Raw genomic sequence first — 25,884 nt, 5'->3', positions numbered from 1 at the left:
CCATTGCCTCCTTGGATTTACAAAGCGGAAAAAAAAAAATTATGAGATGGTGGTGGATAGTGCTATTAAAAAATGTATATGTTGTTTTGGTGTTGGGAGGAATGAGGGAGAAAGAGTTAATCGTAACTGTGGAGAGACCAAAAAAAAATAAAGATCACTTCAGACTAGCTCTGAGCTGCTCCTTCCATACTTAGTGAAGACGCAGTAATTCCTATGATGCAAAGCTTGGTGTTTCTTTATTCCTTTTCTTAAAAGTGAGTATTCACAGTAATTTCTAACTGTCTAATACTTTGTTGTGACCTTCCAACTAGAAATTGATTTATGTACATGAATTCTGTTCCTTCTGGAGATCTGCAATGCTACATTTGTATTTGGACTATGTTCTTTAGTCATTTACAAGCTATTGAGTCTCCAACTTTTTATAGGGACTTTCTTTTAAGGAAGGGTTTACTGTGATTTAGGTCTTTTAAACTTACAGCAAGGCAGCAATATGAAGGAAATACTTGTTTTAAATAAGCTAAATAATTCTAATTTAATGAAGAATTTTCTGGGTACTTTTTATGTTTTCTTCAGCTAATGCTGCTTGTTTCCAAATGGAAGCTGTAAAATGCTTTTCTGTAGGTGGGGGGAGCTACACATAAGCATGGGTTTTAGGTTTACCACCGAGTTTCATACTGCACTTTTAACATTCATATTTTCTCTGTAAGGTCATAATATAACAGGTCATTGAGAAGTTAAAATGTAACTATAAGCAAAAAATCTGTTGCAAGGGTTTTGTGTGCTTTGAATTCCAGTGAGAGATGTTCTGGGATGGAGAGACTAAATGGACATGGGAAATGACTATTCTCCTCTGCCTGGTGCTGTGGAGACCTCAGCCAAAATAATGTGGCCTGAGCTTGCAGAAGGATGAGGATAAATGTATAAAGAACAGTAGAAACAGAGGAAATGGATTTTTAAGTGATCTATGAGGAGAAAAGTTGAAGAATTTGTTTTTCCCAGGAAGGAAATACTGAGGGAAGAGCTGACTTTCAAAGTATAAAAAGCTGTGATAAGCAAGACATGGGTCACTTGTTATCTGAAGAGAAAACTAATTTGTTTCTCTGTCAGTGAGTGATGTAATGATAAAGAAAACCCTTCTAAGGATTTTTAAGCACAGGCTGTGAAAGCCCTTCCCTAGAATTCAGTAGACATCTGTGATGAATGTTTTATACTTGCTCCAGCTCCACGTTTCTGTAATTTAGTGAATTGCGTGCGTGGCAGAGCAGGGGAAGGAGGAAATAATCTTACTATATGCAAACATGCTACTTGCATGTATTCATTTGAATAAAGATAGCAATAACAAAGTAAAGCAGAAGAAATAACAAAGTAAAGCAGAAGAAAAAAAGAAAAGGGGAGAGCAAGATGTTGAAATCTATGGTTTCGTTTACACAAATAATTACATGTGGTAAAGAAGGTTTCTGTCATCACAAAGACCGTACTTTGAAAGAGCTGCAGCTTGCTTCACACAACGCTTTCAAACTTTGTAGTATTTCTGTTCAGACAGCTGTTATGTGGTGTATGCCTCTCATACCTTCTGCATTTTGAACAGTAAAATTACTTTCAGATAACCATTTTTTTTATCGTGTTCTGATAATACATGCACTGCAGATTGATCATAGCTTGGGTGCAATATCAAATGATGGTAAGGATGATCCACCTTCTGATCCTGACTCCTTGTATTCTCTCTAATGCTGCGCGGTCAGGCATCGCTGCTGCTACGCTGTGTTGGAGATCTCCATTCCAGGTCAGGATACCCCTGTGCTGCCTGTAACACAAGCATGGAACAGAAAACAGGCTCTGCCACTAAGAACTTACTATCTGCAGTAAGAGACGTCAACAGAGGAACAGAGGCATGGGACGAAGTGGAAGCAAATCAAGGTGGTTTTGACCATTGTGACAGATAAGTGGTCTTAGTGGTTCAGCTGTTGGACTGTTGTTGAACTCTGGGATTTTTGAGAAGAAATTTTCAGGGAGTCTTTGATAAATAAATAGCGGACATTAGAGGTGTTTAGGGTGCCCTTCCTGCATGAAGGGTCTGCCTGTAAGAAATAAAAAAATGTTCTCCTTTGACAGCTTTAGCAAGTGACAAATCAAAATCACCATCTCAATAGCATATGATGACTATGAGAGACCTTGGTCAGAAAAGGGCTCAAGAGTGAGAAGGAGGAGCACGAGCTTTTAGATGGAGGCAGGCAGGCTCTGGAGGAGCATAGGCAGAAGTGCAAGGACAGAGTAATAAGCTTAAATGTCTTTGCAACAAAGTTGTGCCATAGAGATATGTACTACTTGATGATGAGTTGAGATTTTTTTTTTACCTCTTGTATATGATTACCTAGAAAGAAAGTCAGCTCAAAGATGACATGCCAGGAGGATGAGTGACTGGTGACCTGGAGCGCAGTAAAGAATAACATGAAAGGACTGAGTTAAGTGTTAGGAGAGAGACTCTCTGGATAAGGATTGTGGGTCTGTTGTCTTAGAAGTGAGGCAGTAGGTGTAGAGGGAATAGTGGCACAAGGACATCTCTTTTTGTGGAGTCTTTTTGGTGGTTGCTTTGAAGAAGTAAAGGTGGGGGGATAATTGCCACCGAGGTGCACAAACAAGACTTCTTTGAGGGTGGAATTGCTAAGAGGAAGGTGAGGATGGAGACTGAAGGAGGCTGTCAGAGTTGTGAGATTTCGTCTGGCAGAAGTGCAGAGGAATAATGAAATTAGAAGAAGGAGGATCAGAGAAGGACCTGAGATTTGGCATAGCAGGTTTGGTAGAGGTGATAGCTGGTGGCTAAGGGAGGCAAAGCTGAGGTAATCTTTGTCTGTTATCCAAAGGAGAAAGAGAAAACAGCAGAGAAGACTAGGATGTCTTCGATTTTGGATGTTACGGTTAAAGAATGGGTGGCTAAGTGAGATGATGATGACTAGAGCACAAAATCTGCAACTGTAGGTCTTCCCTTATAAGTATATGAGGAAAAAAATACATATATTAAAAAGATGTAATTTACTATCAGGAGAGTGATCAATCTTAATCTTGAGTGTTTGGAGTTAAGCTGCCAGCTGCATGTGACAAAAATTTGTATGGAAGGTCTTTCTACTCTTTCTTGAGGAAAAATAACTGGAATCTAATATGCCTAGGTAACTTATTTTCCCTGGTTCTTGCTGGACACCTTCTGTGGCATTAACATCACCTGGTGAGTTGCTAGGAGAAGGCTGCTCTGCCGAGCTGAGCTCTGGGTCTTTTTAGTGAAGAAAAAAACCCCAAATGTTTTAATGTGGTGGGCTGCACTGTTTCTCTTCACAAGCACCTACAGAAGTTAGTCTGTAACAGGACTCCTTGATTATTTTTCCTGCGTCACCCAGCCTGTGTACCATCTGAAGAAGGAGAGAACAGGCTACAGATGTTTCTTTTTCCTTCCCCCTGTTTGAATGAATAGTCTTCAAAAGAAAATAGCAGGTGGAGATGGGGAAGAAATTCTGAGAAATTTTAAATGGCTAACCAAAAACGCAGCTTAAAATTACACATGAACTGCAGATAGTACTGAATTTTAGATGCCGGCTCTGAAAGCTGTAAACTTTAGCATGTGGTAGAAACTTGGAACAGTCGTGTTTCTGGTTCAGATGCAGGAGGCAGGGTTGTCCTGAGCATGATACACAGCGAGCAACTGCTGAATTCATTAGTGTTCTTTAAATAGAGTATCTTGTTTATCTTCAGAAAAAGAGAGATACTTTGAGATTATATTAAACTAAGAAAACAAACTTAGGAAGTGCACAGGAACTTTTTATTGAAGTATTTAAAAGGATGTTCTCTGGATATAGCAGAAAGGTTCAGAATTGAGCCTCACTGCATAGATTTCATATTGATTGTAAGCGGATCACTTATGCTGGAAACCAAACCCAGGCTAACACATCCGTGCATCATCTGGGCTGGATCTGGCTCACATCTAGTGAGTTGAGTATGTGAACAGAGCAAGTGCTTGTTTTCTGTGCCCGTCAGCGTACACGTGCTTGTGCGCTCTGCGTGCACATGCACACATGTGGCCCTTTGATTCCAGCATCTTTCACTTGAGACTGTGTAGAAGCTGACACTAAAGGAAACTCCAGCAGTGTATTGCAGGATGTATCTCATTGCATTAAGCAGCAAAGATAATGACTTAACAGACTTAATTTAAAACAAACCAAAACAAAAACTCCTTTTAAGGATTAAAGTGAAGGTTTTTTTAATTATGGCTCCCACTCTTTTGTCTGTAAATTTTTGTTCAAGGTTATTACTTTAATACTTTCTTGGCTATTAGTTGTTTTAAAAACATCTGCATCATAGTAAATAAGTTAAATGAAGCATCCCAGAAGAATGGTAGAATCATGCGATTGCATATCTGTTGCTGATTCACTGTTACAATGGGAAAATCCCTTTTCTATTTTAGTCTTTCTACCTACGATCTGCAAAGAATGCATTTTCTTACTTTGATTACAATTTTGACATTTAAAGAAATGCTTGCTGTAATGAGGCTTCTGTGTTTTGTTCACTATGAGAACATTTCAAGTATTTACATAATTAGCATATTAAGAGACTATATATCATAATGTAGAAAACAATTTAAATTTTGCTCTAATTAAAAAAAAAAAAACCAAAAGAAAACACAAAACCAACCTTTAATGCAAACTCCCACACTCAAATCTTCTAGATTGTTCATAAAGCACAAATATAGGAACATGTGGAATAAAGACTCTTTACATAGTTAAGAAGGAAGAGAGGGAAGCCTTTTATTATTCTTGTGCAGAAAATGTTCTTTTTACCATGTTGATTTTGATTGTTTCATTACTGAGACAAATACAAAAATGATTATGAGGAAAAAAAGTAGAAATTCTAGCAAAGATGATGCCTGTAACTACTCTTAACAAACCACCTGAGAAAAGATAAAACTCTTGCACTGTTTTGAGAAAGCTGCTTGTTCTAGCTGCACTGAATGCAGGAATTATAAAAACAAAATAGGATTCTTGTTACGCTCATTTGCATGTTAAATATTCTGGATGTTTTTCCAGCTCTCAGTTATTTCAAAGCAGTCTGAGCTCTGGGAACAAACCAAATGACTTACAAGGCTCTTTGGTGTGCAGATGACCCCTTCCCTCAAAATCTGCTAGTCCAAAGTGGAGCAAGTTGATGAGTGTACTCTTTGAAATCATAATAGGCTGCTGGGAGAAACTCTTCCCTTCATATCAGCTTCTGAAGTACATGGCTAAAGAGAATATTTGAGAGGGTACAGATAGGCAAACAGCATTCATTTGCTCAGTGATGAAAGCTGTTAACGTTATTGTTTGTAGTCAAATTTGAAATAGCTTGAATGAGTGAATAAGTAGCACAGCAGTGAAGTGCTTTAGACTAAGTTCAGTTGCTCTTTAAAACAGGTATTAGCCTACACTATTTAACACATACAAAATGCCTGTATGAGGATGAATTTCAGTTCAGAAAGCTGATATTTTAATAGTTTAGTGCTCTATCCACTGCAAAAAAAATTTAAAAAATCCCAACTAAACCACCTCCACCCCCACCCTCCAAACAGATCAGTGGCAGGACTCAGGGATTTTGTCAAGTGGTATCTGTGTCAAAATAAATGAGGTGGCTCAGCACAAGGAAAGTATCCCTAATGATCCATTAACATTAATGGGCTCCAAATCCTTGCTCAGAGATGAGATCATGAACCTTCTGGGTAGTTGGACAGTGTCACCTTTAATGCTCAGTAAAAATCAAAAGGCAGATGGTTAGGATAGAAACAGAATGAATTATTGTTAGGTCTGTGTAAATCAGTAAGTGTCCCAGACTTTTAGCACATCTTATGCAATATTTTCCCTTCTCAGGAAGGGATTAGTAGAGCTAGGAAAGGTGAGGGTGAAGGGAAACCAGCTCTGCAATGAAATGGCTTCTGTACCAAGAAAAAATAAGCAGCACCAACTCAGTAAAGCTGTAACAAAGTCGTGTAAAGTTGGGAATGGGGGTTATGAGTAGGAGGCAATTGTTTGCTGTTTCTCTGAAAACGGGAGCTGAAGGATATCAGGTGAAACTATCAGGCAGCAGGTTTAAAATAAAAGGAAGTGTTTTTTTCATGCCATGCATCATAAGGTATGGAGCTCACTGCCACAGAATGGTAGTAGAGTTCAAAAACATAAATGTACCCAAAGGGGTAGGACAAATTCAGAGAAAAGTTTGTCAGAGGCTGCTCAGCATAGGCTGTGGGTGCAGCCCCTGCGCTGGGGTGCCCTGAAGCTGTAGAGCCCCAGAAGCTGTGGGCAGTGTGACAGGCTTGCCTTGCTGCTTGTGCTCAGCCTGTCTGCAACAGGCTGCCATCGGAGATGTGGGCTTCAGAGACAACAGATCTGAGCCAGTATATTTAGCTTAATGGTCTTCACCACCTTGCCTCCTTTCACTAATTACAAGTTACAGCCAGCCTTTAACTTCTTTTTCTTCTCTCACACACTTTCTTCTTACTCCCCCAAGAAAGTAAGTTTTTATTTCTCCAAACTTGGTGGATACATTGGTCCTCTTTCCTGCTTCTTGACTGTATTTTTTCCCCTGGAAAATTACCCTTGAGTCTTGTTACTCTTCCTGGGAATGCTAGTGCATGGTTTGTTTAAATGCATCAGCCTCACGTAGGCATGCATCTTACTGTATACCTGTTGAGCTCTCCTGACTACCTGTGGTCTAACTGACACACCCATCTTCCCTGGAAGATGCAAGGACATCCTGTTTGATTTCTTTTTTTCTCCTTGTGTGAACTTGGCACCAAGCAGATCTAATGATGTGAAGGTTGTGTATAGTCAGGGACAAGGAACAGGGGTGGGGATTGTGGTACGCTGAAGCCCTTGAGGATCTTGTCTGTAAGCATGGCCAAAGAATGATAGTGTATCTGGCAGGAAACCTTCTTCCTCCGCTCTTACTCGTGCGTAGTTTTACTTGCATTCCTTAGTTCTGGAAGGGACAGGACAGAGATCTACTTGTTCTTTCTCCAGCTACCTCTTTTCCAGGAGCAAGAAATATGTGCTTGGTATGTCCATTCAGGTATCTCTATTCCTGCTATTGAACCCTAATATTAGGGAAATGAAGAAATATCAGTAGATGCCTCAAGTAGGCTCCTTCAAGCTCTTGAAATTCCTAAATAATAGAAAATTGTTCATATTTTAATATTGTAGCATGTAGTAAAGAAAATTTTTTGTGGGTGTGATCGCTGGGTGCAGTCTGGTTTTGCCTTTGTTTTGCTAACTAGTTTGATGGATAGGTCAGGCACAACCTTTTATAAAACTTTTTTTTTTTTAGGTTATCCTACCTTTTCAGGTAGGTTGAGTTGAGGAATTTTCATACACCTAGACTTCTTCCACCCACATGGGTGTGGTGGGATTTAATTTCTGAACCTGTGTAAGTGCTATGAGAGTTCAAAGCAAGTACTGCTGTTTCTATTTCCACGTCTAAATCACTTGTACCTAGCGTACACAGAACTGAAAGCAGTAAGGCTATGTTCTGGTCTGCTCATCTGGTTCTTCCCAGGATAGTGCTGGGAAGCAGAAGCTGGTTGAAGTTACTTTGTAGTGCGTAGCTGGCCTGTAAGCCTAACAGGAGCAGTCTGCATTGGATAATAATATGTTCATTTAAACAATGCTAATAATCAGCGTCCATTCTTGGGAAGTGCAAATTGGAATGTACAATGAGTTGCAAGTACAAGGGAGCCTTGATAATTGAGGAACAATTTGCTTAATTGTGTTGTTCTTACTCAGTGTATCATTAAAACAATGAAAAAGTTAAATGATTGCTTAATGTTTGACAGTGTCAATATTTTCCAGTGTCCCAGATAATTTAATAGTGAGGATATGTGTATTTGGAAGGCAAAAAGAACGTACTCTAGAATATCTGTGAATAGGAATTGGATTAAGAATTATAAAGACATGGTTATTTAAAAAAAACCAAAACCACAACACCTCTTCCTCCTCCTCCCTCCCCCCCCCCCACCCCCCCCAAAAAAAAAGAAAAGAAAATCCCAAACTAAACAAGAGCAAACCACAACTAATTCATTTATTGTACTAAAATAAAAAGTTGGGGTATGTAATGAGGGGATGTAGTGGAACGTGGTACCTATTGTACCTCTGCATTACTTTCATAGTCTTAAGGGATCTTCCATTGCAAAAGCAGTGTTTTTCCTGTTGCTTTTCAGATATTGAGAGGCCAGTTCTTGACTGGTGACTAATCTCAAATGTTGAAGTGACCTTGGTCAAAAGGGATGAATACGTACATGTGCTGACTCAGCTTACCATATTCAAGTAATAACCTATGGGCCTTTGTCTGCTCTTGATTAAACCAGCAGATTTGTGTTCTTAGCTGTCTTACTGCATCTGTCAGCATCTTTGTTCTTTCTGTGACGAGAAAACAGGTTAAATAAGTCATTAAATAAGGCATAACCTCTGTTTCCAAGGCATACTTAAGAAATTGATTAGAGCTTGAAAAAAATATAACGATATTATAAAGATTTGTATATAAATACAAATACTCTGAAACAAATATTAATATCCAGATGTTCTTATGTCCACTGATTTTACAATTTTGAATTAAAACCCCTGACTTTTCTCATCGTCTCTTAATTTCTTTTTTTTTGGTAGTATTGTAAGACTATTTCTTCACTGTAAAAAGAATGCTTTGCTTCTGTGTTTGCAGATGCTGTGAAGCCACCGGTCAGTTCTTTACAACCATCTGCTGAGTTACCCTTGCCCATCAACACTTCACCGCCTTCTGTGCAAGCAGAGTCTTCCCTACCTCCTCCATATCAGCTTATTAACATCCCCCCACTGGAGTCGTCCTCTGGTCAAGAAGATCCTCAAGACTACCTACTGCTAATAAACTGTCAAAGTAAAAAACCCGAACCTATGAGGTAAGTGACACTTTTTTCTTAATAACGCTTATTTGTATTACAGGCAAAGAATGTTTGAGCTAAAAGCACTTTTTTTTATTGCGGAGTCATTGAACATTTGGATGCACATATTCTGTGGGAGAAAGCTGTCTGTAACTTTTGCTTCTTTTCTTTCTATACTTGAACTTTTTGCAGCAATAGTGAAGTTGTTTGATCAGCGCTAGACCCGTATTGCATTCTTCAAAAGTGCATCCAGCAATAGCCGGTATGAAGTATCAGATAAATGCAGTGATCCAAGCATTTCATTGTAGCTTGGAGTGATGCATGGCACAGAGCAGAGAAGTACCCTTTCTTTAGCCACAGTCAGATGTGTTTAGTCCAGTCTAGGATGAGAAAAAGCTGTAGAAATTTAGCATTTTTCCCTTCTAGTATTTGGTGCCCCAGTTTTGCCAGTTAATTCTTTCATAGAAGGGATTCAGTAAAACATGCAGATATTTATTATCACCTGCCAGGTTACCACATCACTGAATATAGCAATCGTCAAATGGTATTGACTGTTACTAACAGTTCAAGGTTCAGACTCTCAAGCAAGAGTAAAAGGTAATTATTTTATGATAACTAAGAATGCAGGAGACTTAAAGCACTCAATTTCTGTATTCTGAATTTTAACTTTTTCCAAATAACAGATATATAAAAACAAGCTCAAATAAGCCTTATTTCTTACTGAATAAAGAGTACCCACACAGTCAGTTCTCCAGAGAACTGTGCAATAGGAAATTTTAAGGAAAGAATTAAGAACTTCTACTGAATTAAATGTATATTGATTTCTCCAACTACTACTTCTCAGTTAAATAGATGTACAGCACCTCCTGCATAGGAGGATATATTTATGGTAGTTACCTGGGAAATATCAGTATGGTTTTTCAGAATGGATCATGGTGGCCATCCCTGGAGCTGACTGCCCAGGAACTGAGTGGAATCTCTGTCCTCTGAGATTTTAAAAAAAAAAACCACCAAAAAACCCAAAAACAAACCCAAAAACCTGACAACAAATGAACTTGAGTGGACAAGCTCCCAGGGACCCTCACCTGACTTGAAGATGGCTTTGCTTAGAGGTATTGGAAGAGCTGGACCAGATAATCTCCAGAGGTCCCTTCCAACCTTGAGTATTCTGTGGGGAGAACTTTATAAATCTCTCTGGCAAGCTTCTTTTCTGCAGGAATTTAAAATAAAATCTGCTGAGGTATTTCCAGAAAAATAAATAAAACGTCATATTCTTGTTGTGATTGCAGATAAGTACATGGAAGGCTGAGGAAAGCTTCCTTTGAAAGTGTTTTCATGAGTATTTCACATACTCCCTTAGGGCCATACCTTTTAGTGGCGGTGCCTTCTTCATCAACGCCTTGATGCTCTGCCAGTTTTACCTGTGCCATGTGCTCTCTGCTCCCTTGGCATTTTTATCTTGCTCTGTTGTGCCTGAGGAGTTTCCTGCTCTGTTTACCGATGATTACATGGCAGGAAAGTATCCACCCATTACAATCTTTCTTATAAAACGCAGGAATGAGCCTACAGTTCCCCCAGAGTGTGGAATGTACAGGTTATGGGCTGTGCAGTGTGCCCCAAAGCCTCCTGCAAGAGAAGGGGAAACCCAGTGTCTGTTTTCTCAGTGTTAAAGCCTTCTGATGTTTAGTGATGTTTAGAAGGTGATGGTGCCCAAGTGGTATGTCACCCTTCCTGCCAAAAGCTATCAAAAAGCGTGGTATTGTTTCCACAACGGCTTGGCAGAGAAATCTTGACTTTTCAATTCAGCACCCTGGCTCGTCAGAAATGTGTCTGAGTGCACGTTTGCTTCTGTGAGGGATGGGCACAGAGTGGATTTCTAACACTGCCACATGAAGCATGTTTTTAGGAATGATTGAGGTTGGGATGTATAATTGTCTTTCTGACCTGATTTCCATAGTTGTGTGACAACTGGTGAAGTAGAAAGAGTAAATTCTGAGGAGACCATAAAAGGGGGCACAAAACGTGACAAGGTATAGAGTCCGTGAATAGGCTGCAAAATTTCTTGAGGAAGACGCTGGTGACACAGGAGAGAAGGTATTTGGGTGTTGGGGAAGGCAGAAGGTCCAATGGAGATAAAATGCTGAGGGAACTGAGAAGGAACTGTACCAAGTCTTTGGGAGTGTAGAGACTGTTTAAATAAATGATGTTTCTATAAGAATATTTGAAGACAGTGAAACATTGGCATTGTGATTACTTGGAAAGTAATGGACTTAGTGCATTATATTTAACTAAATTTACTAAATAGCTATGTCCTTTTATTAAGAAGGCTGTAATAATGAAAATTCAGAATAATAGTTATGCTGGAGTTTCAGTTCCAGCTAAAAGGACTGCTTTTGTTTCATGTCTGGTACAGGAGGTATTCTGCTGGCTTTGGGCCGGAGTATAGAGGATATAGACCTTTTCCTATGGAATTAGAGCTTTGTGTATCTGCACAGCATGTTACGAAGGTGATCAGTTACGGGGCACTCTGTGCACTACCCCAATCCACGTCCTTACATGTGAAGGAAAAATTAAATGGCTGCATCATTTTCCTATTAATTTCCAGACTTGGAACAATTATCTGTGTATTTCTGCAATGTTTTTTCCTTAGTGTGAAGTGTAAAGCTTAATAGGTGTAATTAAATAGGCTGGTATTGTTATTTGAATGGTTTATTTCTATGACATTTTCCCTTTAGACTTTAAAGTTGCCAATACGCAGAGGGAACATTTTCTGTTCTAATTTTGCATGTTACTTTATAGATAATCTGGGAACCACTGAATTTTATTTCAAGGCTTTGGGGTTCTTTTCCGGATGAGGGGGAATAACTGAAACATAGAAGAAGTATCTGAGCTGCCTTTTTGAAATTTTTAAGAATTGTGGTGTTTCAGAACTAACAATTTTGAAATGCTTTGTTCTGGTGTCATGCAATGCACCACGTACTGTTGTGAGAGTATCTTGGACTCAGCACTTGCAGCTGGAATAATCATGCTGTATTTTGTCTAAAAGAGTTTTATGCTCTGATCACTGTTGACTTGAGAGAGAGCATTGTTCGACTGTAGCATTTAGTGAGATTTTTAAGGTTCATATTTGGATCCTAAATAAGAAAATGCAGCCAAAGGCTGTTTCCAAAACCCCTGTTGTTCTGGCTCATTCGAGAGGTATATTGAAATACTAAACACTGTCTTCCTCGTCTTTCCTATGTTTATGAACCAGCCAAGGGTCACCCTTTCTCTCGGAAGAAGGGCAGGAATACCTGCTATTAGAAGATTTTGAAAGTAAAAAGATTCCACTGCAGTGAGTGAACAGTAGCCATTCTTGGAATGTGTGTGAGAAATTAATCACAGAGCCATTAACTTGTCTGAAAATATTGTTTGTTTGAGATGAGTCTTGCATGGTGTTCTGTGAGTTTTAACAGAAAAACTATGTAACTTTGGCTTCCATTTTCTGGAAATAGAGCTGGTTTATTATTTATTTATCACGTTTTCACTATGCTTGCTGTTTCTGTCCCAGATCACTGGCACATGAGCAACTTTGTTGCCACTTTGTTCATAGTATTCTGTTTAATCAGTCATATCCATTCCTGCAGATGGGGAAAGAATCAGCTCGAAAGGATGAGCGGTCAAGCCAGACTGAGTACAGCATATTCAAAAATGGGATGATTACCCCTTAGACTAAAACACTTAAACCTTTTTTTTCTTGGGTCTCTGTCAACAAGTAGTTGACAAGGCAGGCTTTTAATTGGGCTCCCTCTGCCTCAATACCCTATCTCTTCTCTGTGCAGCTTAATGTCCAGTCCTTGCGATCGGCAGGCTGTACAGTTATCTCTTCATGATATATGGAAGGAGGTGTCCAGTGCTAGCATTGAGTAAGGAATAGTTTGGCCACTTAGCATAATGTGCAGATGCGTGATGCCCACATGTGATAACACTGAATTCATGTTGCAGTCGTCCTCTGCTTATAGAGTGAGGAGTTTTCATGGTGTTGTATCCAACTTTGCCTTTATTTTAAACTGAGGTGTAAAAAAACATTAATACTTATCTTAATAACCTATTGTTAATGGAATATTTAAGTCAATTGGTTTTTTGTTGAGCTGTTCTGAAGTGCATGGGAAAAATTAAAATTTTCAGGTAACTTTCCTAACCGCAGAAGTCATGAAGCATCCTGCATCTGAAATTTTTTTTTTTTAAAAAAAAGCAGGAGTAAAGTCAGTCCCTGAACTCTAGTCCTAACCTAAATTTCCGCGAGGTAACGTGAATCAACTATGCATTGTAGATTGTCAAAATTGTAAGTGGTGTTCTTATCATGATCAGTGGTTAATACTGACTTTTGCAAACTAGTTAAACTTCAGAGGCTGAATTCCCTGTCTTCATTTTGGCATAAACTGCTTTCTTGGTCTGTGTTTCAGACTGTCTTCAAACTTTTGGTCTTGCAAAATCAGATTGGTTACAACCCATTCATATTTTGGAAACTATTTCAATAGACTTGTACTTTCAATAGTACTTTTAAAAACGTGAAGTAAATCAGGAATGCCCTCTTATCATGAGAAATGTAAGCTGTTGCCATTAGCTAAGCAAATGACAGGCCTGGCTGCCTCATGTGTCATGACTTTTGAAAGTCTGTTTTCACAAGTTCTTGTGCTCAAGAAAGAAGCAGCAGCATTCACTTAGACCCAGAAAAACACCTAAATTTAAAAAAGATAGCATTTGTTGCTTACATATGATGGGTAGTCCTTAAGCACGGGCATCATACATGTGCAGTTGTTGCATTTTGAGCTTTGGTTATCTCTCCTGCATGTTTTTGTAAGATAAATGTAGTGTTTGTATTTTATTTCTGTAGTTTCGGAATTTTTTTTCATTTTAAAGTATATCCTAGTGAACTGAAACTAATAATTTTGGTTCTACAATTGATTGTCAGTGTCCAGCTTCTCTGGACTGCCCACATTATTTTTATAGCATATAAAATACAGATCACAATCCTTGCCAGACTTGCTCATGTAAAACACATGTGACTTCTGCTGGGACTTTGGTCTGAATGAATACCACAGAACTAGAAAAGTATGTCTAGAAAGTGAGGAACTCCTTGCTCTTTACTCAAAGGATTCATACAGGGCTGCAGCAGGGGCTAAGCTCAGGGTGTAACTAGTCACACAGTATGTTCACAATTTATTATGCCCTCTGTATCCTCGTGTTCTTCCTTCAGTCCCATGTGCTCTATTTTTTTTGCAAGTGTGTTAAACTTCCAGTGGTTCATTCATGAATTTTTGAAGCTCTGAGGCAAAGGAAGGAAGCTGTTAGCCACCAAGAGATACGTTTTTGATGGTCAGCATCATAGGCAATATAAGAAGTTTCACTTTCTTGGTTGTGCCAAGTATAAACACTTAATGAGAACATTCTCTTCTTTTTGGGGGGTCTGTTAAACTAAATGCAGATTACGGTTTAGAGTCACCTGGAAACCAATTCCAGGCATTGAGACAGAACTTTATGTTTAAAATAGCAACCAGAGCAAAATTAGTGTACTTTTTCTAATGAAAAAAAAAAAAAACAAACCAACAAACCCCACACCAAAAAAACTAAGAACAAGCTAATAGAAAAAGGCCATATAATTAAAGCTGGAGAAGAACTCTCATAAGCCACTCGGACTGATGGAAGATTGTATCTCTGCTGTTAAAAGAACAAAACCCAGTTGGTTAGGTGAGTGACATTTTTCTTGACTGCAGATGTCCAGTCTAAGCTATTCACCTGGGTTCCCTTGATAGCTGGCAGAGAGGCGCTTTGGGAGTGATTCATCGGGTTTAGATGGATATCTAAGAAGAGCGGATTGTGTTTCACACGGTCTCCATTTCTCCAATGACTGCAGAGGAAACCTAAATGAATAGCTAAACTGGATTCCTTTCTCCTCAGGTTACCAGAATCCCAGGAGATAAATCCAGCTGTCCCTTAAAAAAATAAAGTTTTTTGCGATCTTATCGACAAATTGAAATTTGAATAATAAATTCTGGTTGTGATCATTTTGAGGTAGAGAGCCTCTTATAATAAGGGGGAAAAATGCTTCTTGTGGTAGTCGTGCTGTTGATTTTTATGTATTTTATTCCTCAGAAGTTTTGTAAACTGCATGATCCAGTTGCTTAATAGAGCTTAGTAAGAGTAGTATAGCAGCTCTTCATTGATACACATGCATGCTGAAATAATTTACATATGTGTGTATAAATTAACACAATGGTATGGTACTGTAGTAATGAAAATGGGAAATATCATGGTATGATGATCAAAAAGTGTATGGACTGCATTACCTCCACCTGTGTTAGTATTTTGCCACTGTCTTTCATTTAAGCAAAGAGTCAGACTGATAACAGAATTTCTTTGCCTGGAGCAAGGTAACTGGGGAGGTTTACAAAAAAAAAAAAAAAGATAGCAGTGTGTTTACTTTGCATGTAAGATTACTGGTACTGGTTAATACCAGTATTTATGAGGGCTATTCTCATAAAAGATGGAATTTACAAAGAAATCAAAGGTAAACTACTGTGCAGTTTTATCTAACAACACTGCCTTAACTTGTGTTCAAGACAAAAGCGCTCTGTTGCACATACATCCTATGGATTTTTTTCCCCGAAGAGCATGCTATCTTCCTCCTATTTCTGTTCTTATCTGTTATTTCTCTTTCCTTTATGTATTTTGAACCAGTTTTATATGGTCAGTAGATAACTTTAGACATGCACTTAAGAGTGTTACAAGCAGTTGTATTTTTCCTCTAATGGTTTTTTTCATACTTATTAGAACTACCAAGTACTGTAAACCCAAGGAGTGAGTGTATTTTTACCTTTAACAGCGCCATTAAAATGCAGCTAGTTTGCAGCATGGGTTAAAAAAAAAATTTAAAAAAAAAATCCCCCAGTCCCCAAACAAACTCTGCTCCAAATTGGCATTGTGGAAATCACTTGCTCTATGAAACATCAGCTTGTTTATCTGCTGCTAAAGCTCCACACTTGTGTTACCTGTTTCTCATGCATGTATGTGTGTAGTTACTTAGGATCCTTCTTAAGTACTACTGTTTGTTTAGTAATTGAGTTCCTGCATTTCATTAAAAAAAAAAAAATTGGAAGAGACTGATAGACTTTTTAGTTATTTACATGTTAAGTGTTGTGTTTATTATTTGTGATGTTTGTTTTTCTTTATATGTTCATCAACATTTTAATCTTACAATCTTATGTGTAGATCTCATGCTGACTCAGCAAAATCCAGCTCTTCTGAAACAGACTGCAATGATAACGTGCCCTCCCACAAAAATCCTGCTCCATCAGCGAGCAAGCATGCTGTGAATGGCTTTTTTCAGCAGCAAGGTGTCTATGACTCCCTGCCTTCTCGTACTGCACTGACACTGGCAGAGTGCAGCCTTTATAACCTGCCTAGGAGTTACTCACAGGATGTTTTACCGAAGGCAGCGTCTCCATCTGGGACTGATGCAGAAGGAGAGCAACATGTTTTCAACACCCCATCAGCAACATCTTCATTAGACGCACAGATGAGACACATCGCCATTAGCTATGACATTCCCCCCACACCTGGAGGTACTTACCAGATTCCACGAACTTTTCCAGAGGGAACGTTGTCTCAGACTTCAAAACTGGAGACTATTCCAGATATTCCTCCACCTCGGCCACCAAAACCTCACCACACTGCAGATCGATCTCCTGTGGAAACATGTAGCATTAGTCGCACTGCTTCAGACACTGATAGTAGTTATTGCATCCCTACAGCAGGAATACCGCCCTCGCGCAGTAATACCATTTCAACTGTAGATTTGAATATCTTTCGTAAAGGTCAGTATTCCATATTTTATCCTGCTCTTCTGGAATTGTGTTAAATGATGTAATCTTGTGGTGAATGATGTGAATGGGCTGAATGATATGAGGGGCATTTCTAAGCTTTAAAAACAAGTGTGTAGCACTTCACAAAACAGTCTGTGGTCGCAATGCTCAAAATGTGTATGAAGGAGGAAATAGAGAAGATGATTAAAGGAAACCATCAAAACAGCAAAGCACAGAACATTGATAAGGGTAGTATAGTGCACTGTGGCATTCAGTCTTAGCCAAAAATATTTGAAGACATATTTACGGTGTTACTCCTCTTTAGAAAACAGCAGTGAAGAACTAATTATCTTTTTTTGCCACTAAGATCATATAGCTGAGTTTAATACTGCTGTTATCAGTCTTTCAGAACGACCAAAGTAAGGTTAGCATATAGTGGTCCAAATCTGCAGAAGCTGAAAGTGTTTCATGAAGGTCAGTGGGACTTGGTGTATACCAAGAGCTTTGAGATCAACCCTGATTGGGTAATCATTGCCACTGATGTTTATTTCTCTCCATGTGATAGATATGCATACTGCAGTTTTCAAGTAAAATTAAAGTTGTTCCTTATAGTCACCTAAATGTTGATATTCCAGATGTCCTAGTGTATTTTTTCTGTTTTTTCTTTAGCAGCTGGATGTATTTCAGGTCCTAACCAATCTGGTGGAGCTACTTTTACTTAAAGAATGTAGTGTCTCTTGGGAGTTTTGTCTGCCTGTTTTTCTGTTCCTGTTCTTATTCTCTCAGACTTAAACTCAAGAAATGCAGTGAGAGATAGAGATTGGGAAGCTGATATTTATTGTTACAGAGAGCAGTTGTTCTGGTCTTGTTAACCACTCTAGGGCTGGGAGTTTAATTTTTTTAAGGTTCCTGAGGCAGGTGGGCCTTACAGTCTTATTTTTAAAGTGAAAGTTTAAACTTGTTAGAGTCGATGTTAATGTTAGAGGGGATTTTAAAGGAGAAATGAGTTGTGCTAGGTATGGGGTGAGAGGCTGAAATGAGGAAGGGGACAGGGACAGGGCTTTTAGAGGAGGCAATATACAGAATGGATCTGATCATACAGGCGCTCGGATAGTGTTATCCTGTTTGTCGTTCATTTTGTAGGCTAAGTGTAACGATATTGGTGGTTGCTAGTGTTTTAAAATGACCAATTAACACCCTGAAAGGCCCATGTTTGCTTTGCTTATCTTCTGTCATTTTGATAAGTATATAACTGAGTACTCCTACACCAAAGCTGAGATTGTCAGCCTCAGGAAAAGTAGCCTTTCTGACAATACTGGTTTAATTTGGCGCTTAATAGCAGAAGTATTTATTTTTCCTCTGAGGTGGAAATCTCCAAAAAACTTGAAGTTTTTTTCAGGGCAAGGCAAGGATAAAGCCCAGAGTTTGCCCACAGTTTCTGTCTTGGCGTCAGGAGGAAGGGCATGCCTCTTACAGGGTAAGGCAGCCTGTTGCCTGCACAGGCTGAGCAGGACCCGGGACCTAGATTTCTCACAAACATCCCTATCCACCATAGAAGCAGCCACAAAGCTGAGGACCTTCTTAATGCGGATTGCTGAGAGCCAGGACCCTGAAAATGGAGAGATCTTCGGTTCTGTAGCTGTTTGTTCAAACTGAAAGCCCCTGAAGACAGTACTGGGGAGCTGAGAGCAGGGGTTCACCTGTTCCTGCAACAGATTGAATCCTGTGGAATCAGCAGTTTCCAAGGGAAGGGTGTTCAGTCAGAAAACCTTTCTCCAGACCCTAAATTGCATCTGCTGTTTGTTTGTTTAGAATAGGTTTTTCATGAGGGCCCCGCATCTCAAAACCCACTCTTACACTAAATTCTTACACCTGCTTATTTGAAAGGAAGACTTTGCTGCTTCTTTAAAAGGAAAAATTACTTTTTCTTTTCTTGTTGTGGAAAAATGCCACTATAAGGGCTTTGAGTTATGACTGATGAGTGCTAAGTTTGTTTGTGAACAGAGTCCTCTCAAGTATATAGATAAAATCTGTGGGGCACAGCTTCAGGAGGTGTGTTTGTATGCTCTCAGAAGCAGATAGTAAATAACAACAGACTCTGGATGCCTGATGCCAAGTGACAGGAACAGGGATGATAAATAGCCACTTTCTCTTCTTGTTTCTTTAGAAATTAGTTCTCAAGACTGTTATGATATTCCACGAACGTTTCCGAATGACAGATCTAATTCATTGGAGGGCTTCCATAACCACTTTGTAAGTATGACTTGATCTGATGAGAGGCGACAGTGACAGTGCTTGAATGCTCTTTGTTCCCATGTAAAAAAGCAAGCCGTATGATGTTTGTGATATTTTCAGTTTCAGTAGAATATATTAATCTGAGTAGATTAGGTTAAAAAACTCGTATGATTCACAGCTGATTGCATAACTTATTTTGTTAAAGGAAATATATGTTAATTCTAGAAAAACAGAAGCATGTTGACAGTGGGAAGTGTTTCAAGTGAAGAACTAGATGAAAATTATGTCCCAATGAATCCCAACTCTCCTCCACGACAGCATTCCAGCAGCTTCACTGAACCCATCCAGGAAACAAACTATGTACCAATGACACCAGGCACGTTTGATTTTCCGTTATTTGGAAAGCAAGTCCCTCCTCCTGCTCACATGGGTTTCAGGTCCAGTCCAAAGACCCCTCCCAGACGGTCAGTACCTGTTGCAGAATGTGAGCCACCGCCAGTGGATCGGAACCTCAAGCCAGACAGAAAAGGTGAGGAAAATCTCCAATAGAAGTTGATTTTTATCACTAAGAAAATAATAGCTCTCCCAACTTCTGATTAGTGGAAAATTACCGTATTTTTAGAAATCCTAACAGAATAATTTTTATCCTATGAGATAGACATAACATAAAGGAATCCTATGATTAATTTAACCCATATTAAAACATCACAATAACAATGCCAAATACAAGCAGAGGTTTAAATTTTATTGCTGTAGTTACTAATGAAAAAATGACACAGAACTGCTAACACTCAGAAGTGTGAGTTTTAGTCCTTATACAAAGACAGCTAGCCGACTTGTGATAGAGAGCAAGCACACAAGGCATTGGATAGAATACAAATTTATAGCGATAACAATGCTTGGTACAGGATCAGTACATGCTTTCATTGTGTGAAGTAAAAGTTAAAAATAACTTAGTTAACTATTTTAGGTATTTGCTTTTGATGTAAACCTTGTTAGAAGAAATTGTTACAAGAATGAGTTGTATGTTGTGCTGCTTTTTAGTCCTACTCAAAGTATGCAATGGTCTTACAAATTCTTACCTAGAATAGTCCTTACAATTGTGTTCAAATGAAGGAAGAATTAGATTGAAGAAACAGCGTTTACAATTAACTAGGTAATGTTAAGTCCTTTTTTCTGTAAAAGCAAGGAAAATCACTTGATGCTGGGGCTGCTTAATGCTTAAGTGGTAGTGGCCACATGGGTCAGTCACGGGAAGATGTTTAACATGTGGGCTGTGAGGTTTCCTTGGAATCCAGATAGGAGGAGGGAACTGCTGATTCAAACCAGCTCTGAAGATATGTTTGTCTTATTACAGCGGCTGGGTGCCTTGCTTATACTGAAATTTGTATAAACTGCAGTAGGTGAAAGTTTCCTTGCCTTTATAGAGAGTGGTAGATTAAACAAAGTCATGAAACAAAGGGAAAAATAGCTTTGTGTGGAAATATTTTAAACTGCCAAATGTGTGGAAGATGACTGTTATGAGTCCAAGGAAGCTGCAATAACTTCAATGACAAAATTGGAAACATCCCCCCCCCCCCCCCCCCCCCCCAAATTTAGAGGACCACTGCAAAGCTATCCTAAAAAAATTGAATCTCTTGAATCTGGTGCTTACTGGCTTTACTTTTGCTTAAGATAAGGATTATTTGGGTGACCGGTGTTCTTAAGAAACAAAGGAGAGATTGTTGTGATATGTCTATAAGAGATACATGTATAGAGAATCACTAAGAAATAGCTTAGACTTTCCAGTTAATCTAAAATGTTTTATCAGCCATCCTATCAGAAATACAGGTAAATGCTTAAGGAACTGTGCAGTTTTTCAGACAAGATGACTAACTTTCTTGTAGAAGTGGGAACTAAAGAACATTAGGTCAAATATCTGCACTATTTTGTATTTGACTAAGTCCTATTTTAAAAACTATGTGCTTGAAAAATTAGTATTTACATTGAGAATGGCTGACTTCATTTTGGGGAAAACTCGATGGCAAATATTCAGATGATCCAAAAATATTCACTAACTAAAAGTTTAAATTAGTATTTTTAACACTAGGTGAAAACAGCCTGTAATTAAGTGAAGTAGATAATATCATTACGATATAGATGATCTCAGTGTGAAATGGGAAGTACCACATTTCATTATGGCTGTCCATCTTCAGAAAATGAAGCATGGCCTTTTTCAAGACCTTGGCTCTCTGCTTGTGTCTAATTGTTTCTGTGTTACCAGACAGTGGTTTTGTTTAGTTCTTAAGAAATACTGGACAGTAACAGATTGATGAAAGCTGATACTGGAAAATATTCTCAGAATAAACACTGAACTGCTTGAAAATATTTTCCCTGACTGGCCAGTTTGTGTATTTTACTGATAAGATGTTTGACCTTCAAAAGTAGTAAATTTTTGTGTTGAAAAGCTTTTCACTTTTGCTCTTGGCAGTGCAAAGCAGTCTCACAGATGTCTGCTGGGGCAGCATCACTGCTCTTGCATCTCTCTGCTTGAAAATGAATTAGTGTTTCACATTCTAAAAGGTGGCGTTTAAGGCTCCTGCTTTGCTCCTGTCCTCAAATGCTTTACCGCTAGAAAGACCTAGCTGACATCAGGGAAAAGATTTTTAGATGTACTAACATGCTTCTTCAGGAGTGTAGAGTGACCGGCTGTATTTTTTTTGCCTGTAGACTTTTAGAAGCTGTTATCACTGTAAAATAATATGATTATTTAATATAATTTAGAAGGTAAAGTAATTTTAAAGTAAAACTGTCCCTAAAAGTAAATATTGTATAGTAAATGCGTAGGGGCTGAAAAAACTTTATGAAGATCTTGAGCTACCAAGAATGGTAATTATTCTGATTTATCAGAGAGGGTTTTATCTTAGTAACACACACACACTGGCTCACTCAAATTTTATTAAGTGTACTACTGCAAGTCTTCCATTGTTGTGAAGAGCATATATGGTGACATATCGGGATGTTAATATATTCCTATTGCAGTAGTTCAGTTCTCCATGCAAATAACTCCTTCCAGAAATACCTTTGGGAAAATAAAACCGCAGTTCCTTTTGCATTAAAATAGGATAAAAGTCCTGTTTTAGTGGACCCTTACCTAAAATGAGTGTGTGCTTTATATTCTACTGTGTTGCCTTTCCAGCTTTCAAGTTCTTGTAGCAACTTCTATTATCGGGTTGTTTCTGCTTATATAAATGTACTACAATGGACTTCCGCTACAAATTAGCACATAGAAAATATCAAGTTGGCCAATACCTTCAGTAGAATTTAGGCAGACGTAAAAAGGGAGGAAATGGTACATAAAATAGTTACCTTCTGGGTATTGCTCCTTTAAATGTTTAGGTTTTTTTAATATGCCATTGGTTCAAGGATTTCTGTTTGAAGACCACTGCTGCTCCTCTAAGAGATGGTATTACTGCAGAGATCAGGTGTGTTGGTGATAAGGCCTCCAGGTATGTGAGGGCCCATCTCATCCTCTGTCTGAAGAAGCTGCTGTATCTTTTTCTTTTTTTTTAAATTGGTTACAGATTGCTGCAAAAATAGTGTTTGCACTGCCTCCAAGTAACAATTCCTTTTTGGTAGCTATCCTTGTTACTGAGAAATATCACCATCACCTTTTCACATGAGCATTAGCTCTAGCTCAGTAACATTTCTCTGCGGGCCAGGGAAGTTTTTTTACATTCAGTGCTAAAAATGCATTTGACAAAGAAATAATGCAGTGAAACTAGCACATAAATAAAGAATGCACTGCTTTTTGTTGTTAGAGGAGGTGCCAAGCGTGTACATTTATTTTTTAGTTTGTCAAAGTAGAAAATGGAGGGCTTTGTGATGGCAGTCACCATTTTGTTGCGTAAGGCCTGCTCTTCCCTCTGCTGTTCCTGCGTTGTAAACCTGAGATGAAACACATACTCAGATACTTCTGGTTCTGCTGTCTTTGAAGAATAATGTGTCAGGCAGCAAGGATCTGGCAATCTGTCAGCAGCAGTGACTGTAATGTGTACGTCTTCGCAGCTCTGATGTAAGCACCTGACATTCTGGATAATTTATTAAATTGTTAAAATTCTCCAAATTTTTAAGAATAGATACAGTTATATGGAAGTAGCGACTGTGACAGAGGACTGAGTTATGAAAAATTAGTAACACAGGTAAACTAAATGTAGGTAATAAATAGGTCTAGAATTCACTAAAGTACAGGCACATTGTTCTGAGGAGGGCACTTGCACACCCCTGCCATGAGAGCCTGAAGCTTTTCAGCCTTCCCTCCTGTGCGAGACCCTGGGCCAGGAGCCCTGGTGAGCTCTGAGATACCCTGTGTCTTTTTCCACCAGTTTCTAGAAGAGCTTTGTTTTAGAAAATGGGTTAAAAAATAATAACATTTTTTCAAAAAATAAATATATATATATATATATATGTATAGCCTTGAGGTTACACTACATTTTCATGTAGTTTCATTTTTCTAGCTCACAGCTGCTTCTGTAAATGTGGGGAGCTTCCAGTACTTTCTGGAAGTCTTGAAAGTAATTTCAAAACATGGTGTTGGCTTCCTGCCCCAATAACTTGAATCAAAGCGCTTTACTATTTCTTTAGAGAAGCATACCAAGAGGTAAGTGATATATTGCTTGGGACAAAATGGAGAGCATTTGGCCAGGTGCTTTTCTGCATTCACCTGTAATCGAATGACAAAAATAATCTCTCTTTTAATTTGTTTCTTTCAGGGTGCTATTTCTATTATTATAAAGAACCATTGTCTATATTGATTTTGTATTTCTGCTTTTTGGCTGCTTTAGCTTGCCATGGTTGCATGTAGTCGTGATGCTAAATTGGAAGCATTGTTGCTAGCAAAAGGCTTCAAGCGGAAGAAATATTGCATCCATCCATGCAGTTGGGTCTTATTCTCTGAATTGTTCAGACAGTGACTGGTTCTGCCACAGAGTGATTGTGTGACATTTGACAGTCACATGCTCCTTCCTCAAAATACCATTTATCCAAGAAGGACCAGTAGAATTAAAGGTACCCAAATGCAGTGAGGCAAAGACTTCCTAGACTGCTAAGGCGGCAAAGAACATTCAGATTTGCTTCTGCTCCACCTCATACTTTCCCTGGGGCTCTTCAAAATATCTGAAAATGGTTGTGATATGAGGCAGTGGATCCTGTGATCTCCATCCTGCTGACAGCTTACAGGTCTGTAGTGAATGTTTCGTCATTCCAGAGAGAACAGCTCTGTGTAGCAAGGGAGGTCCTGGATGGCTGTGCTGGCAGTCCACAAGAAGGTTTTAAGGCCTGACAGAGGTCTATGAGTCTAGACGATCTTAATCTTCAGTACAAACGTGACGTAAGTCAGAGATCAAGAAAAGTGCATGGTCAAAAAAAAAAAAAAAGGGTGGGGTGTGAATTTTTTTTTGTAGGTCAGGAGGCAGCGTTTGAGAGATGGAGGTATCTGTGAGCATGATAATTACCCCATCTTGTCCCATGATTTATTTCCAGGGGTAGGGGGATAGGGTTTGTGATCTTAAAGCAAGACTTTAAGACCAAACAACTACCAAAGATGATTTTTTTTTTAAAATATTTGTTTAGGAGCTGTCCAGGAGGACTCTCCTTATAGCTCTATAACATTTAGTGTGTGTGTGTACATCTCATCTGTAAAGTTGAAAGCTCTTAGGAAATATGTGCTTGCCATCTTGACTGACAAAATGTAGTTTCTCAATATCTGAATCAATTCAATTCAGGTTAAGTCAATGAGGAAATTGGTGATGGAAGAATTTTGTTCTTCAATGTCTGTTTGATGTCCTACTTACTATAACTTGGTAACTTTTCTGAGGGGCAGCATGTTTCTGCATCAAAGTGAGGTTTTTTTAAGGTTCTGAAAAGAAATACATGAACTGTGGGTATATGGCTGAATTAACAATTCATGACCATGATGGAATGAAAATCAAAAGTTAAATCTTATTCATTCAAATATAGTTAACCCCTGCCATTTTTGTAACGTTTTTGATCCATAGTACTTAAAAACACTTTGAGAGAGTTCAGTTCAGCACCCATCCTAGTTCAGGGTCATGGGGAGCTGTGATAGAATCACTAAGCTGACAGGCAGTAAAGAACTTGGAATTCCCAGCTTACAACACGGTACTGGACTTTGCTCCATTTGTCTTGAACAGCAATTGTATTTGTCCAAATATTGTTAGAGTTTAATAGCATTCAAGATTATTTTAAAGAAGATTTTCAGTCCTAGTTCTGGGTTGGATTGCACAGATTATTTTGCTAATGGCAAAAATAACCAATAGCTAGCGTAGTGCATTTTCACCTTTATTTTTTTTACACAAGGCTTATCTTTCAACAAAAATGTATGAGCATTTAGTCTGAGGTCCTTCCTGTGACCTGAGTCCATACGATTGCCTTTAAAAGAGACTGCTGCTTGGCCCTGGTAATTTGCAGCCCAGCAAGTGGTAAGCTAAGATTTAGAGACAGTGAGTGATACACACATTTCTCTTCATGCCAGCAAAATACCCACTTGCACCTTGAAAACAAGAAAATAAACAAAAGAAACAAAGGTAGAAGAAAAAAATTCTCAGGGAGTTTGGACTTGTGATTGCTTTAAAAAATGTTAAAAATTTTATCTGGTTGTTTTTCTTATAGATTTTTCTCATTTAAGATGTTACAAGATATAATTTCTGTGGTTAAACCTCAAATATGTGGATTGCTTATAAAAATGTGGCTGTATCTTTGCCATGATTACTCATGAGCATCTCCCAGAGAGATTAACTTCATAGAAAATTCCAATTTTCTTTATTTAAGAGCATAGGCCCACTTTGAAGAGGTAATTGTGTAGAGAGCTTTCACGTGGCAGGAAGCATC

At 38.6% G+C, this 25,884-nt stretch overlaps 1 protein-coding gene across 8 annotated transcripts in view; it reads left to right on the top strand.

Moving 5' to 3' along the window:
- Positions 1-25,884, top strand: part of GAB1 (GRB2 associated binding protein 1) — a 101,581-nt gene that overhangs the window by 61,274 nt on the left and 14,423 nt on the right. For 5 of the 8 annotated variants that reach the window (XM_054823615.1, XM_054823619.1, XM_054823614.1 and 2 more), the window contains exons 3-7: positions 8,722-8,935; positions 12,171-12,251; positions 16,169-16,773; positions 18,929-19,014; positions 19,222-19,525. In XM_054823615.1, coding sequence (XP_054679590.1) covers positions 8,722-8,935; positions 12,171-12,251; positions 16,169-16,773; positions 18,929-19,014; positions 19,222-19,525 — 1,290 coding nt within the window. The remainder of the gene's footprint in view (positions 1-8,721; positions 8,936-12,170; positions 12,252-16,168; positions 16,774-18,928; positions 19,015-19,221; positions 19,526-25,884) is intronic. The other 3 variants (XM_054823616.1, XM_054823620.1, XM_054823618.1) reach the window with 2 other exon arrangements.

This window comes from Grus americana, chromosome 4 (assembly GCF_028858705.1).
Source record: "Grus americana isolate bGruAme1 chromosome 4, bGruAme1.mat, whole genome shotgun sequence".
Taxonomy (NCBI): domain Eukaryota; kingdom Metazoa; phylum Chordata; class Aves; order Gruiformes; family Gruidae; genus Grus; species Grus americana.
Note: the sequence above shows the minus strand (reverse complement) of the source record. Positions and strands in the feature narration are given on the sequence as shown.